The sequence below is a fragment of the Schistocerca serialis genome, unplaced genomic scaffold (genome assembly GCF_023864345.2).
Source record: "Schistocerca serialis cubense isolate TAMUIC-IGC-003099 unplaced genomic scaffold, iqSchSeri2.2 HiC_scaffold_1419, whole genome shotgun sequence".
NCBI classification, from domain to species: domain Eukaryota; kingdom Metazoa; phylum Arthropoda; class Insecta; order Orthoptera; family Acrididae; genus Schistocerca; species Schistocerca serialis.
The window spans coordinates 19,437-34,165 of NW_026047646.1; the positions used below are offsets into that span (position 1 = coordinate 19,437).

At 42.1% G+C, this 14,729-nt stretch overlaps 1 protein-coding gene across 1 annotated transcript in view; it reads right to left on the bottom strand.

Moving 5' to 3' along the window:
- LOC126442990 (zinc finger MYND domain-containing protein 11-like) overlaps positions 1–14,729 on the bottom strand; it is a gene marked incomplete at both ends in the record, with an annotated part of 79,191 nt that overhangs the window by 7,121 nt on the left and 57,341 nt on the right. Inside the window, 4 exons of the mRNA XM_050090837.1 lie at positions 2,781–2,989; positions 6,229–6,328; positions 6,410–6,565; positions 8,212–8,361. Of these exons, the coding sequence (XP_049946794.1) occupies positions 2,781–2,989; positions 6,229–6,328; positions 6,410–6,565; positions 8,212–8,361 (615 nt within the window). The remainder of the gene's footprint in view (positions 1–2,780; positions 2,990–6,228; positions 6,329–6,409; positions 6,566–8,211; positions 8,362–14,729) is intronic.

A 14,729-nucleotide genomic window follows, 5' to 3' on the forward strand; every position in this document is an offset into this window, starting at 1 on the left:
TCACCACGTTTAAAGCAAACAAACAACTCGAAAACCTGTGTGCGGCTCATAGTGTCCTCCTGGGAAGCTTCCTGAAGCATTTGGTGTGTCTCTGTTGCAGTTTTTTTAAGCAGGAAACAAAATTTCACACACACTCTTTGTTCTTTTAAAGTTGCCATAATGACTTCGCAGATGTAACCCCCCAACAGTCAGAGAAACAGAATACCACACTTGCACGTTCAGCTATACACTGACACCGTCTGCACAGCTGTTTCGTGAAGATCTCTACTAACACCATCTAGCGTGAGAACCCTGCACTATGTCTACGAGTGGCAGCGCCCTCCACGTCTGGTTTCTTTTGGGTCCCCCCTCTTAATGTTCAGGCCAAAAATAGGAAAAACAAACGTGAACTGTGTGTAATATGTTTATAGGAATAAACTGGAACACAGGCACGTAGGCATTGTTCCACGTTTTGGTTAAGCAAAAAAAATTGGCTAGTTGTGAGCGGACACACACACTTTGCGTTCCGTGCAAAACTTAACGATGTACACAGACAGTTTATCCGTGCTGGGAATTGAGGAAACTTAATTATTTTTGCCCATTAGGAACATCAACACTGGCAAGATATCAGTCCTACAATTTCCGAGGCTGTAGAGAATGTTGTAATTTTAATTACGAAGTTGTACAACAAATGCAAGAGAAGTATTTTTTTCTGTGTAACATAATTACAAATTAACAATTTTCTCGCCTTTACTTGTAATGAGAAATCTTGCTTGTTGGCAAATTTCATGATTCTACATGGGAAGTACCCTATAGGTAGTCAGCCTGCGAGTATCAAAATATGTGACACAAATGGCTGAATTGACTGCATTGACTGAAATTTTTTACACCGCCAAGGGACAGACGTCAGTAGGTGATAAATTTGAACTCGATACATCCACCTGACCCTGAGAAAAAGGGTTTCCGACAGTCACACACACAACAAAGCAATCCAATAAGGGTTCTGTATTTGGTTACTGAGGTACACTACCCTAAAGAGAGATACGTGTCATTTAGAAGATTTTAATTTAAAAAGAAGTATGTCTTATCAAAACGACACACCAAAGGATTTATAAATTTAAAACATACATTTACACCAATTAACTGATTATAAATTATGACGAAAGTCTTTTTGACAGAGATTTAAAAATAATTTAAAAGCGTGTGACAGAATTCAAATTTACAACTTCCAGCTCCTAATCACTATGGATCACGCCGTTACTTTTAACACTCTAGATAGTCACACGAAATTCTTTTTTGTGAATTACTGGCATACAGTGGTCCACTGGAGTGAATGGCTACAGGGTTCAATACCTGGGACCCTAACCTACAGCGTCATACTGGCGGTTCTGAAGAAGTCGATCCCACCGCTGGGGAGCTCCTGTTGTAAGAAAGAAAACTAAGTATAGTGAATACATAAAACTGGAGGAGAACAACTAGAAACAAAATGAGAGAAGGGAGGATACCTCAGTGAAGTGCCAGTAGAAATGTACATTTACAAAGGCCATAAAAACTGCATATTCTCATCAACAGATCCTGACAATGTCATCGGGATACATTGCGGCCACTTAAACTGAATGCAACTGTACTGCCAACTATTCCCCAGCAATGTTTGCGGCCATACATTTCCGGGCCAGAGGTGTTTACCAGGGACCACAACAGTGCCACAGAATGGTCTGGTAGAGGTGAGCACACCCATACTGCTTTTTCATCACACAAGGAACGAACAAGAGAAATTGGGTTTTGTGGGGCATTCTTTTTTAAGCAAGTAGAAAGCTTCATAAAATTTATCGTATGAACTGATGCTGAACAGATAACTTTTCCAGAATTTTACACAATTTCGAATATGTCATACGAGTCAATGGTCCAAGAATTACTAAAATCAATAGAACTGTGTGTGTGTGTGTGTGTGTGTGTGTGTGTGTGTGTGTGAGAGAGAGAGAGAGAGAGAGAGAGAGAGAGAGAGAGAGAGAGAGAGAGAGAGAGAGAGAGAGAGAGATATATATATATATTGGATCAGTTACAATCATACTGGTGGTCATCTTTCAGTTTGCAGCTGTAGATGATTAGATGATTCCTTCAGTAGTTTGCTGTACATCTTTAAAGTGCACTACTAATCAATAACACTTGCAATCCTAAGTATGCAGTGCTTTGGGTGAAGAACGGAAGGATTTCATTAACGTAAGTCTGAAATAAGAACAAAATATTTATTTGTATTTTATTTTTGTTCACCAGCACATGGAAATAACACAATGAAGCTGGCAACAAAGTCTAGTACCATACCGACCTACAGCTTCCGAACTGTATTAATGAAATTCATTGTCCTCTTGTTTGCTCACTTCCCTACTGCTGTGTGCAACAAACTAGCAACTAACAAAACAGGTGGCTATACATATGCACTCAAACACAACTGTAACACTTTTGGTGAGAGAAGTAAGAAATGAGGGCGAGAGCGAGAGAGAAGCATTTACTGACGAGGACAGAGATACGTACTGTCCCGCAATTTGAAATATTAATCTCCCCGGTCGACAACACTGGTAATCCGTTGGGCAATACGTCGGCAAATACCTGCACCCTCAGGAATACTACACAGCAATACCTCAAAATTGTCATTTATTGCAATCGTATTGCAGCAATGCTGATGGCAGTACTATTGCAGCCAAATACTGTTGTAAAATATGGCCCACATTCACGCACCGTTAAGTAAACAATGACAAAATTGTCACAAAAGTCACTGTCGGGCAAGACCCGAGACCTCATACCTTGACCTCTGCCTTGACCTTGCTGGTGGAGGATATGGAGCTGTCGCCGCCCTCCGAGAGCGCGGGCGTGGCGGCGGCGGCCGTGGCCGGCGGCAGCTTGGCCTCGGCGGGAGGCGTGGCGGAGCCCGGCGTGCGCGGCGCGTGTTCCTCGTCTTCGGACACCGCCACGGGGACACGTGCGGGAGCCGACACGCGCTTGTCCGCCTTATCTGCGGAGGAAGGACGGCGTCGTGCGAATACGAGGAACAGTCTCGACTACACTGGTACTGATACGGACATATTAAAATCGTTACATTGTTATCTGCTTCGCCACAGATTAGGAAATCCTGCTGTAATATAGCTGCCAATGTTGTGTAGTACTGGAGTATAAGATACACACAACTAAAATTTAACTCGATACACTTTTATATTTCACTTTTGTGGTTTACCTTTATCTTCACCTTTTAATGTCCACATTTCCTTTTAGTCTTGCTCTGGCACTTTTCAATTTTGATTTTTTATTTGTAATTTTTCTTTAATTTAACCTCATTATTCAGTAAATGGAGAAGTTGAAGTCAACCAGTTACAAGCATACATCAAACCATAATATTGTTAATGGTACTTCATTCACATAATTTCACAACTAGAGATCAGTTTTGTAAAAGTCACATTTAATGGAAAGGTGTACATACAACCTGGTATTCTAACTGTTAGAGCCCATTACAAATAATAAATTATTAATTGGAAAAAGCAAAAGATAAAATTGGGAGACTTTGCAATGTAGTCAGAAAATAATAGTGGTCTAATATTAAAAAAAAAATTAATTTTAGTTATGTTGGTTAAGAAGACCAAGTAACACGGCATATAGTAAAAACACTATTACAAATTTCTTGATTATGAAAGTTATAATTATATCATACACAGTAACCAAGAAGAGAGTACGTAGACTGTCAAAAGTTGCAACCGTAAATGTGTTTGCGACCACACGGCTCAGTATTGTCTTAGCACAGTTCAGATCCAACTGTTATATGTAATATTTGTTGTACTGTGTGCTGCATTATAATGGTGAAGATTGGACTCTAAAGTGCGCGTCATTTATGTTGGCGGCCGAGTTTAGGTTCGCTCTGCGCATCTGATGTCACAAAAAACAGTCCGCCAATGAACAGAGAACGACGTTGCCAGAGCTCGACTGCAGTGCAGAGCACGGACGAGTCGCTTCAGTTTTAGAAACGTTCAGTCATAAATAAAGTAATAGAACAGAAGCAATGTCTTGATAGCAGACATTCTTTTATAGAAAGTTTGGAAAAAGCATTCTTTATACCAATTGCTTCATATTCTATTAATTAATTAAACCAAACAAGCAATAAGACTCCTAATTCAGGCGATAGCATGGAAAGGTGTTTGTATCACTCCCACGAACCGCTTTTTCGCGGTAATTGTTTATTTCCTATTGTACTTCGACGAAACGTGAGTAATTCATAGTCATACCAACAGTGTTTTTCAGTATTTTGCGTGACGTGTTATAGTACATATATGGTGTTATATAGCCAGATGAGGTGCGTTAGCGTAACGGTTAAGGTGTTGGGCTGCTACGTGAAAGGTTATGAGTTCAAACCTTGTGCGGTGCTTAATATTTTCATTATTTAAAAACAATATCGAAGTGCCTTACTTCACCAATGATATTGGTTTGAATACAATTTTTTGAAATTTCTAGTGCTTTGTCTCTTCATTAACCCTTTCGCTGCTGCAGACACGTGCTCCCCGCATTCCGCGCTGTGCGCGATTTTGTCATCACTGCACTGCTCGCCCGTGGAGACGCGTGGTGTTCCCACTGCTTTGACACACTTATCATTCGATTTCACAAAAACTATTTGGCCCAAAAATTTGATTTTTACACGTCTTCTTGACTGATACCTTCCCCCCATAAATGACTTAATTTTGTTTCGATGTTCAACGCAGTTATTATGCAGCATTAAATGTAGTAAACCATTGCACGAAATTTTGAAGAGTTTGCAGAGGTAGAAGTCCATAGCGTATACTTTCCGTATGGTCGATTTTAGTTGCCACAATGTTGAGAATGAAATGTGGACAAGATACCTAAATTTCATATAAAATTTACTGTATAATAATATCTCATTTAATTTAAGTACGACATAGGTGTCGTATGTAATATTGAGAAATATTACTTCTTTCGCGACTGTAATAAAAGTATTATTTACACCGGGCGCGAAGTGGCATCAACTAAAAAGGGCTCGCAATACGGCAGCTGAACTTCCGCGCACAGGGTCTCCCGGCCAACAACGCCATACGATCATTTCATTTCATTTCTCAGCACAACATACATTGCAACACCCTTACAAGTTTTACAGACCATTTCTGAGCACCCCGTATATAGAAACCACACCCATTAGGACCCACTGGAAACTGCAGGTTCCTCCCACCAACACACTCAGAACATAACCTTATGGAATATCTCTGTTCCATTTCCTCCAAACTTTGGCGAGTTGAATCTAAGTGCCCAAATATCAATTTCCTAAAGCAGTACAGTGCACTTCTCACATACACTCAAAAACATCTTTCAAGCACTGTTAAGCATAAGAAGTTTCCCTCATTTTGACAGCTGCGCACACACGTGTGACATTTTCAGTACCGTACAAAAAAATATTTATTTTCTTTTTGATGTTTCACAATTAGTACCAAATTTTAATTTATTATGAACACACACTTTTCATGTGATTAGCAGCAAAAATAAAAAGCGTTCTTTTTTATTAAAAAAACTGGCCAAATGCAAGTAGGACATGTGTATTTAGTATTCCATAGCAACCTAATTGTGTACGTATGCAGCTCATCCATCCTGAAACTCTAGAATCGCAACAAATTTTGACTTATTTATATCGATACTGGCAAGATATCGGTCACGAGAATTGAGAGACCGTACCAAAATCTCCACAGCAGTCCAGTTCCTCAGAACAGCCCAGACATACAAAACAAGTGAGCTGGGGACTTCAGTTTATATACCTAGAGAGAGAGAGAGAGAGAGAGAGAGAGAGAGAGAGAGAGAGAGAGAAGATTTAACAAAACATTTTTTACTTGCTTACTTAAACATGACAACAACTTACAATGTATGTTTCCCTGCAGTAATAGTTTCGAGAGGCACATTATGCTGTCTTAGGAAACTGATGTCCTAGCATACCTTCAAACACTACAATCGTGAAAAAATTTGAGAGAGCTAGTCCACAAGGTCCTCTTATACCCGAACCACTTTTGAAATTTTGTCAGCGTAGTTTGGGTCCACCCACCACAGCTCGACCCACCACAGCTCGAGCTTGACTCTTTCTACACCCTGGAGGTTTTCCTTTTTCGTTAAAACTACAAAATGTGACAAGCTAATAGAGAGATAGAGAGATAGATAGATAGATAGATAGATAGAGAGAGAGAGAGAGAGAGAGAGAGAGAGAGAGAGACGTACCTGCTGCTGCGGCAAGAGCCGTGGTCGTCTTCCTGCGGGTGCCAGCTGCCGGGGCAGACTGTCGCTTGGCAGGCACCACCTCCTCCTCTTCCGATTCGTCCTCGTCATCGTCGTCATCGTCTTCCTCCTCCTCCTGCTCCTCCTCTTCCTCATCTTCGTCGTCGTCGCTCTCCTCTTTCACTTCCTCCTCCTTCACCACCTTCCTCGGCCGCCCCACTTTCCTAGGTGCCCGCTGCAGTTTCTTTGCCTCGGCCACTGCTACCGCCGCGGGGTTCTTCGGGGGGCGGCCCCGACCGCGTTTCTTCGGCGGTGGGGATTTTGTCTCGGAATCGTCATCCTGCAATCGGACAGGTGTTGTAAGCTGTCAAATAACGTACAGACAGACGTACTGCGACCCGTGAGTGAGGTGACACTCGCGCTACGCTCGGAAATACATAAATGACAGAGCAGCAGCACTCGGAAAATCACCATATTACGCTGTTGACGTATGAAATGTTTTCTGTCATATATGATCAATTTCAATATTGTGATATTAATTTCTTATAAATGATTGGCAACAACTTTTTATGAGAATTTCATAAAAAAAAAAAAACAGAAGCAATGACAGAGATGTTGGTTTCTATGAAGTCAACGATATAGTCTGAATCCTAGTATCCTAAATATTGTGAAGCACATTACGATGAAAGAAATATTGTAATATTTAAAAAAAAAAATTAACTTCACCAGAAAGTAAAGCTAAATTTCTTTCTCGGCACGAAAAATCATTCCTTGTCGATTAATCAAAGCGATTATACGAATTTTGTACTACCACAATTTTATTATTTAAAGTAATATTGAGAAATTACTGAACCTGGTAAAAGAATGAATTTTAACCTTTATTCAAAAATACTAGCCACTTCTATGTTTTTAATAAATTCACATATCCAGACCTGCCTTGTAATTTCCTTTCCTTTGTGCGACATTTGTATTTAATTATTATATTTTTATAGTGATTTGCAAATATTTGGAATTCACGATATCTATTCGCAGTTACTAATATGGACAACCATTAACAGTTGTATAATGGAATGGCGACAGTGAAAATTTGTGCCAGACTGGGACTTCGCCCCGAATTTCCCACTCACTGCGAGCGGTAGCCTTAACCGCTCCGACTATCCGCGCGTGACTCACGGCCGGATCCAAACTTCTGCACGGAGTCAACTACATATCAAAAAGTTGCACGTAACGCTAAGGCGACCACTCGTGATAAGCGGGAAATTCCGGTTTGTGTCCCAGTCCGGCACAAGTTTTCTTTGCCGTCATTCCATTACACAGCTGACAACTGTCCGTACTTGCAACGGCGAGTAGTCGCCGCAGTGCCCGTTCCTTCGGACACGCGTGCACGTCTGAAGGAGCATCGCATCGTACCTCTGAACAGGACAGGCACTGCGATACAGTATTTATCTGCCGACACCAGGCAAGCGTCGTTCAACTGAAATGTCTCCCCTGTATGGAAATATTCATAGTGGAAGTATCACTACAGCATTGTATACTTGGAAGGGTCGGTCAGTCAAACTCGGGAACATTAAACATTGTCCGAATTATACAGTTTGTAACATATTCTCGTATTTGAGTAACTAACTTTCGCGATTACTTGCCAGTACAAATGTGTTTCTTCATACACTTATTAGTAATTGTTACGTAGGCTGAAATTCAATTGAGAGCAACTGGTTTCGAGAATTAACTGTCCACTTTAGGACTGACGACAATCTTATTTCTTTATATAATTAAAATTTTACTCAACTGGAGTTACTTCAACTAATGACAAATTAATCTTTATAATTACGAAAACGTTATACTGATCCATCATCAGGGCTGTGTATCCATCTGCTAAATTAGTGATTAGTTGCATACCCTATCATTCGATCGCAGCATATACTGAAGGTCGTGGCAGGGTTACAGCTTCTATCGTACACGGGGAACGGACATAGGAAGCGCACGTACCTCCTCGCTCGACTCCTCGTCCTCGTCTTCATCGTCGTCCTCGTCCTCACTCGACGACGCGTGCCGCCCCTTGCTCTCCAGCTTCTTCAGCAGCTCCTGGTGGCGACGCAGCTCCTCGCACGCCTTGTTCCACGACGACGTGCGCTTCACCTGAGTTTGTGGAAATTTTTAGCGAGACAGTCGTGCCAGTTCAAATTCGTCTGTTACACAGTACAGTATGTCCAAAAATAGTGCCTAAAACTCTCTACTGCATCCAAACGGGCCTCGAAAGGCCCGACGACACCGACCGACCGTGGTGCCGTCCTCGGCCGACAGGCGTCACTCGGTGCAGTCGGGGAGGGGTACGCGGTCGGCACAAAGCTATCCCGAACACTGTCAGTTTTCGAGGCCGGAGCCGCGGCTTCTCACTCGAGTAGCTCCTCAATTTGCCTCGCGAGAGCCCAGTGCACCTCGCCTGCCGGCAGTGCTCGCCAGACCCGGACAGTCACCCCCCTGTCTGCTAACCGAGCCACCGGCACTTAACTTTGGTGATCTGACAGGAACCTGCGTCACCACTACAGCAGGCCGTCGGCATAAAAGAATGTCCGAGTTATAAATTTTAATAGTATCCACTGTGAGCAGTTTACAATTTCGATTTGAGATCACTAACTCCCTCAGCTTTAGATAACCACACTTAATGGAGCTATGTCGTTTACCAACTTGCAATGCCACATACACAAAATGCAACTCCATAGCATTGACCATTTTGTATTCTGCTGTCTGCTAAGAGTGTACAGTAATTTCAGTTCAACATGCTGTCCATCCAACGTTTAACTGAAATCCCCCTTGTGGGTAAATCATCTGCCGACAGTATAGTCGATTTGAAACAACTGGATATTAGGTTGGTGCGTAAGTTCATTGCGCTTTTGTTCTAGTCATTCCACCATCGCGCGACATTTGCACACAACAGGAAAGATTTAAGAATCGGGTGTACAGGTTCATCATCATCATCATCATCACCATCATCATCATTTAAGACTGATTATGCCTTTCAGCGTTCAGTCTGGAGCACAGCCCCCCTTATACAGTTCCTCCATGATCCCCTATTCAGTGCTAACATTGGTGCCTCTTCTGATGTTAAGCCTATTACTTCAAAATCATTCTTAACCGAATCCAGGTACCTTCTCCTCGGTCTGCCCCGACTCCTCCTACCCTCTACTGCTGAATCCATGAGTCTCTTGGGTAACCTTGCTTCTCCAATGCGTGTAACGTGACCCCACCATCTAAGCCTGTTCGCCCTGACTGCTACATCTATACAGTTCATTCCCAGTTTTTCTTTGATTTCCTCATTGTGGACACCCTCCTGCCATTGTTCCCATATACTAGTACCTGCAATCATCCTAGCTACTTTCATATTCGTAACCTCAACCTTGTTGATAAGGTAACCTGAATCCACCCAGCTTTCGCTCCCATACAACAAAGTTGGTCGAAAGATCGAACGGTGCACAGATAACTTAGTCTCGGTACTGACTTCCTTCTTGCAGAAGAGAGTAGATCGTAGCTGAGCACTCACTGCATTAGCTTTGCTACACCTCGCTTCCAGTTCTTTCACTATGTTGCCATCCTGTGAGAATATGCATCCTAAGTACTTGAAACCGTCCACCTGTTCTAACTTTGTTCCTCCTATTTGGCACTCAATCCGTTTATATCTCTTTCCCACTGACATTACTCTCGTTTTGGAGATGCTAATCTTGATACCATAGTCCTTACATTTCTCATCTAGCTCTGAAATATTACTTTGCAAACTTTCAATCGAATCTGCCATCACAACTAAGTCATCTGCATATGCGAGACTGCTTATTTTGTGTTCACATATCTTAATCTCACCCAGCCAGTCTTATTGTTTTCAACATATGATCCATAAATAATATGAACAACAGTGGAGACGGGTTGCAGCCTTGTCTTACCCCTGAAACTACTCTGAACCGTGAACTCAATTTACCGTCAACTCTAACTGCTGCCTGACTATCCATGTAAAGACCTTTAATTGCTTGCAAAAGTTTGCCTCCTATTCCATAATCTCGTAGAACAGACAATAACTTCCTCCTAGGAACCCGGTCATATGCCTTTTCTAGATCTATAAAGCATAGATACAATTCCCTGTTCCACTCGTAACACTTCTCCATTATTTTCCGCAAGCTAAAGATCTGGTCCTGACAACCTCTAAGAGGCCTAAACCCACACTGATTTTCATCCAATTGGTCCTCAACTAATACTCGCACTTTCCTTTCAACAATGCCTGAGAAGATTTTACCCACAACGCTGATTAAAGAGATATCTCTGTAGTTGTTACAATCTTTTCTGTTTCCATGTTTAAAGATTGGTGTGATTACTGCCTTTGTCCAGTCTGATGGAACCTGTCCCGACTCCCAGGCCATTTCAATTATCCTGTGTAGCCATTTAACACCTGACATTCCACTGTATTTGATGAGTTCCGACTTAATTTCATCCACCCCAGCCGCTTTATTGCACTGCAATCTATTGACCATTTTTTCCACTTCCTCAAATGTGATCCTATTTCCATCATCATTCCTATCCCATTCTACCTCGAAATCTGAAACATTACTGATCATATTTTCACCTACATTGAGCAACTCTTCAAAATATTCCCTCCATCTGCCCTAGGCATCCACAGGATTCACCAGCAGTTTTCCTGACCTGTCCAAAATGCTTGTCATTTCCTTCTTACCTCCCTTTCGAAGACTGCTAATTACACCCCAGAATGGTTTTCCAGCAGCTTGACCCATAGTCTCCAACCTGTTTTCAAAGTCTTCCCACGATTTCTTCTTGGATGCTGCAATTATCTGTTTGGCTTTGTTTCTTTCTTCAACATAACTTTCTCTGTCTACCTGGGTTCTGGTATGTAGCCATTTTTGATACGCCTTCTTTTTCCTTTTACAGGCTGCCTTGACTGTGTCATTCCACCAAGCTGTTTTCTTCATCCTACTTTTACACACTACTGTTCCAAGACATTCTTTAGCCACTTCTAGTACTGTGTCCCTGTACCTTGTCCATTCCTTTTCCAATGACTGTAATTGACTACATTCAACTAACTGGTACCTTTCTGAGATCGCTGTTATGTACTTGTGCCTGATTTCCTTATCCTGAAGTTTCTCCACTCTTATCCTCCTACATATGGACCTGACCTCCTGCACTTTCGGCCTCCCAATTTCACTGCAGATTAAATAATGATCAGTGTCATCAAAGAATCCCCTGAATACACGTGTGTCCCTCACAGCCTTCCTGAATTCCTGATCTGTTATTATATAGTCAATGACAGATCTGGTTCCCCTGCCTTCCCAAGTATACCGGTGAATGTTCTTATGTTTAAAAAAGGAGTTTGTGATTACTAAGCCCATACTGGCACAGAAATCCAAGAGTTGTTTTCCGTTCCTGTTGGCCTCCATATCCTCTCCAAATTTACCCATAACCTCTTCATACCCTTCTGTTCGATTTCCAATCGTGGCGTTAAAATCACCCATGAGCAGAACACTGTCCTTGTCCTTTACTCTAACAACTACATCACTGAGTGCCTCATAAAAACTATCCATCTTATCTTGATCTGTCCCTTCACAATGCGAATATACTGACACAATCCTAATTTTCTTGCTAGACACTGTCAAATCTATCCACATCAATCGTTCGTTTACATACCTTATTGCAACTACGCTGGGTTCCATTTCTTTCCTGATGTAAAGCCCTACACCCCATTGTGCTATTCCTGCTTTGACTCCTGACAGGTAGACTTTGTATTCTCCCACTTCCTCTTCTTTCTCACCCCTTATCCGGATGTCACTAACAGCTAAAACGTCCAGCCCCATCTTACTTGTAGCCTCTGCCAGCTCTACCTTCTTCCCAGAGTAGCACCCATTGATATTAATAGCTCCCCATCTCATTACCATTTGTTTGCCAAGTCGTATCTTAGGAGTCCCTGGTTTGTCAGTTAGAGGTGGGACTCCGTCACCTCCAAAGGTCCGACGCATTTTGCTCTGATTGTTGCCAGCATCATATTTAAAATACCAGGGAAGCAGGTTGTTAGCCTTACCTGCCCCGAGTCCCATTGGGTTTTACCCCTAACGGCTGAGGGACTAACCGGTGGATTTGATAGTCTTTGCCGTATGAGCACAAAGGTGACCACGACTCAGAATATGTCCGAGATGCTCAGCCTTATCCCAAAGTAACTGGTATCCCGACTGTCGGGACCACTTACTTGACCACTCATACGTTGCCCGTGGTTCATGAACTAGGACATGACTACAGGAACCCACACCATGAACCACATTTCAGTGCTGTTTGCTAACAGTGTACAGTAATTTCAGTTCAACATGCTGTCCATCTAACGTTTAATTGAAATCCCCCTTGTGGGAAAATCATCTGCCGACAGTATAGTCGATTTGAAACAACTGGATATTAGGTTGGTGCATAAGTTCATTGCGCTTTTGTTCTAGTCATTCCACCATCGCGCGACATTTGCACACAACAGGAAAGATTTAAGAATCGGGTGTACAGGTTGCGCAGCAAAAATCAGCAGGTGTCCGTATTTGCATCTCCGATTGCTCCTCATCAATTGGCTCACAAACAACACTGAACATTCATCACTTATCATTACTGGTGACAAGAAATGGTGTGTCTATGCTAACAAAATGAAAGGAAAGGAAAGGAAAGGAATCGTTTAACCCCAACAAAGCAATAACTCTCCATACAAAGACAAGCATGCAGCCACAAAAGATAATTTTTTGCACCTGAAGGAACAGCAACAGTGTGGTGTACTACAAATTGCCTCTCCAAGTTCTAACCGTCACCCTTGACATTTACTGTCAACAACCGACAGGTCTTGCAGGCACAATGTGACAACAATGACCAGGAAGACTGCACGAAAATGATGCTACTCCACAATAACGCCTGCCCACAATCTGTTGAGACTGTCAAAACCACTACACCTTGTTTACCTGATCTCGTGCCCTCCGATTTTCACCTTTTCCACTTTCTTTCGAGCAAAATGCACTCCGAACACGGCTCGGTGACTTCTTGTCTCAAAACTGTGTGATTTCTACAGTTGTGGAATCGGGAAGTTACCCCAGCATTAGCATAAAGTTGTTAACAGTGAAGGACAAATATTACTGACGACTAAAGTCCCTGTTGTGTGTATCTGTCGTGTTTACCAAACTCACGGAAAAACGCTAAGAACTAATGTATGTGTGTGTAAAGGGAAAAGAACGATCAGAAGTGTCTGGTGAAGATGTTGACCATTTCAGAGCATCTTACCTTCACAGTCCTAAGGAAAGTCAGTCCAGATAGCAAGTCTTGAACTTCAGTTGCCAAAGATGGCAGTGTGGGAGGTTTTACAAAAACGTTTACACAGGCGTCCATACGAGTTACGGTCGGTACACACTTCAAAGTCAGTCGAGTATGGTGCATGTTGTGACTTTGCAAGTAAAGTGTTCCAGCAGTAAGACGACCATCTCGATCGTGTCGTGCTCAGTGAAAAGGCAACTGTCATATAAGTGGAAAAGTAAATAACCACAATGTCAGACTGTCCTCACAAACTCAAACAACATCAATGGAATCTCCAAAAGTAAACATTTTCTGTGCTATGTTCTGTCATGTATATGGACCATGTTTTCCCCCTGAAGCCACCGTATTGGGTGTTACTCAACTGATGTATTGCAGGTGTGGCTCTTTCCCCAATTACAAGGTGAAGCTGAAAACTTTATTTGATAACAAGATGGAGGCCCTCCCCACTGGCAACTCTTTGTACGATAGGGGTTGGACGTCTTACAAGGGGAAGGCTTCAGACATGGCCCACCGATTCGACTCAAATTTGGCAGGTCACTCGTGAACAACCTAAAACGAAGGACTGTTTAAGATATTTTGGCTCTTAAAGACCATTCCGTTTTTGAGAAAAATCACCCCTAAAGGTCACGACAAGCAATCGACGCAGCAAAATTCGCGGGATCGGTAGATAATTTTCACGAGTAGGTGTGGGTTCCAAAAAAGTATACTTTACCAGAAATCGAGGAAAGAATCTTTTACAACAGTCGCTTATGTATCCACAAGGTAAATGCTTTTCAGGCATAGTGCAATGGCCAAGGTAACTAGCTGGGAAGCTGAGAACCAGGGTTCGAATCTCGAGGAAACTCTACAGTTTTCATTTTTTTACGTTGCAGTTTTTCATATCAGAATTCATAGGGATTGAGGGTTAATAAGGTATGCAACTCAAAACGGAATAATAATAATAATAATAATAATAATAATAATAATAATGTAGGCAAACTAATTTCCCAAATGACGTTAATTAGTAAACGATTAAACTTTTACGCCTTTTTGCCGGTAGTGTGATGGTCAAGGTGATTGGCTGCGCTTGAATCTAGAGGAAACTTAGCGGATGTTATTCTTCTCGTATGTATTTTCCCGTATCTCAATTGATAGGGATAGGAGGGTGAATAAGGTAAATAAATCAATATGGAATAATAAAAAGG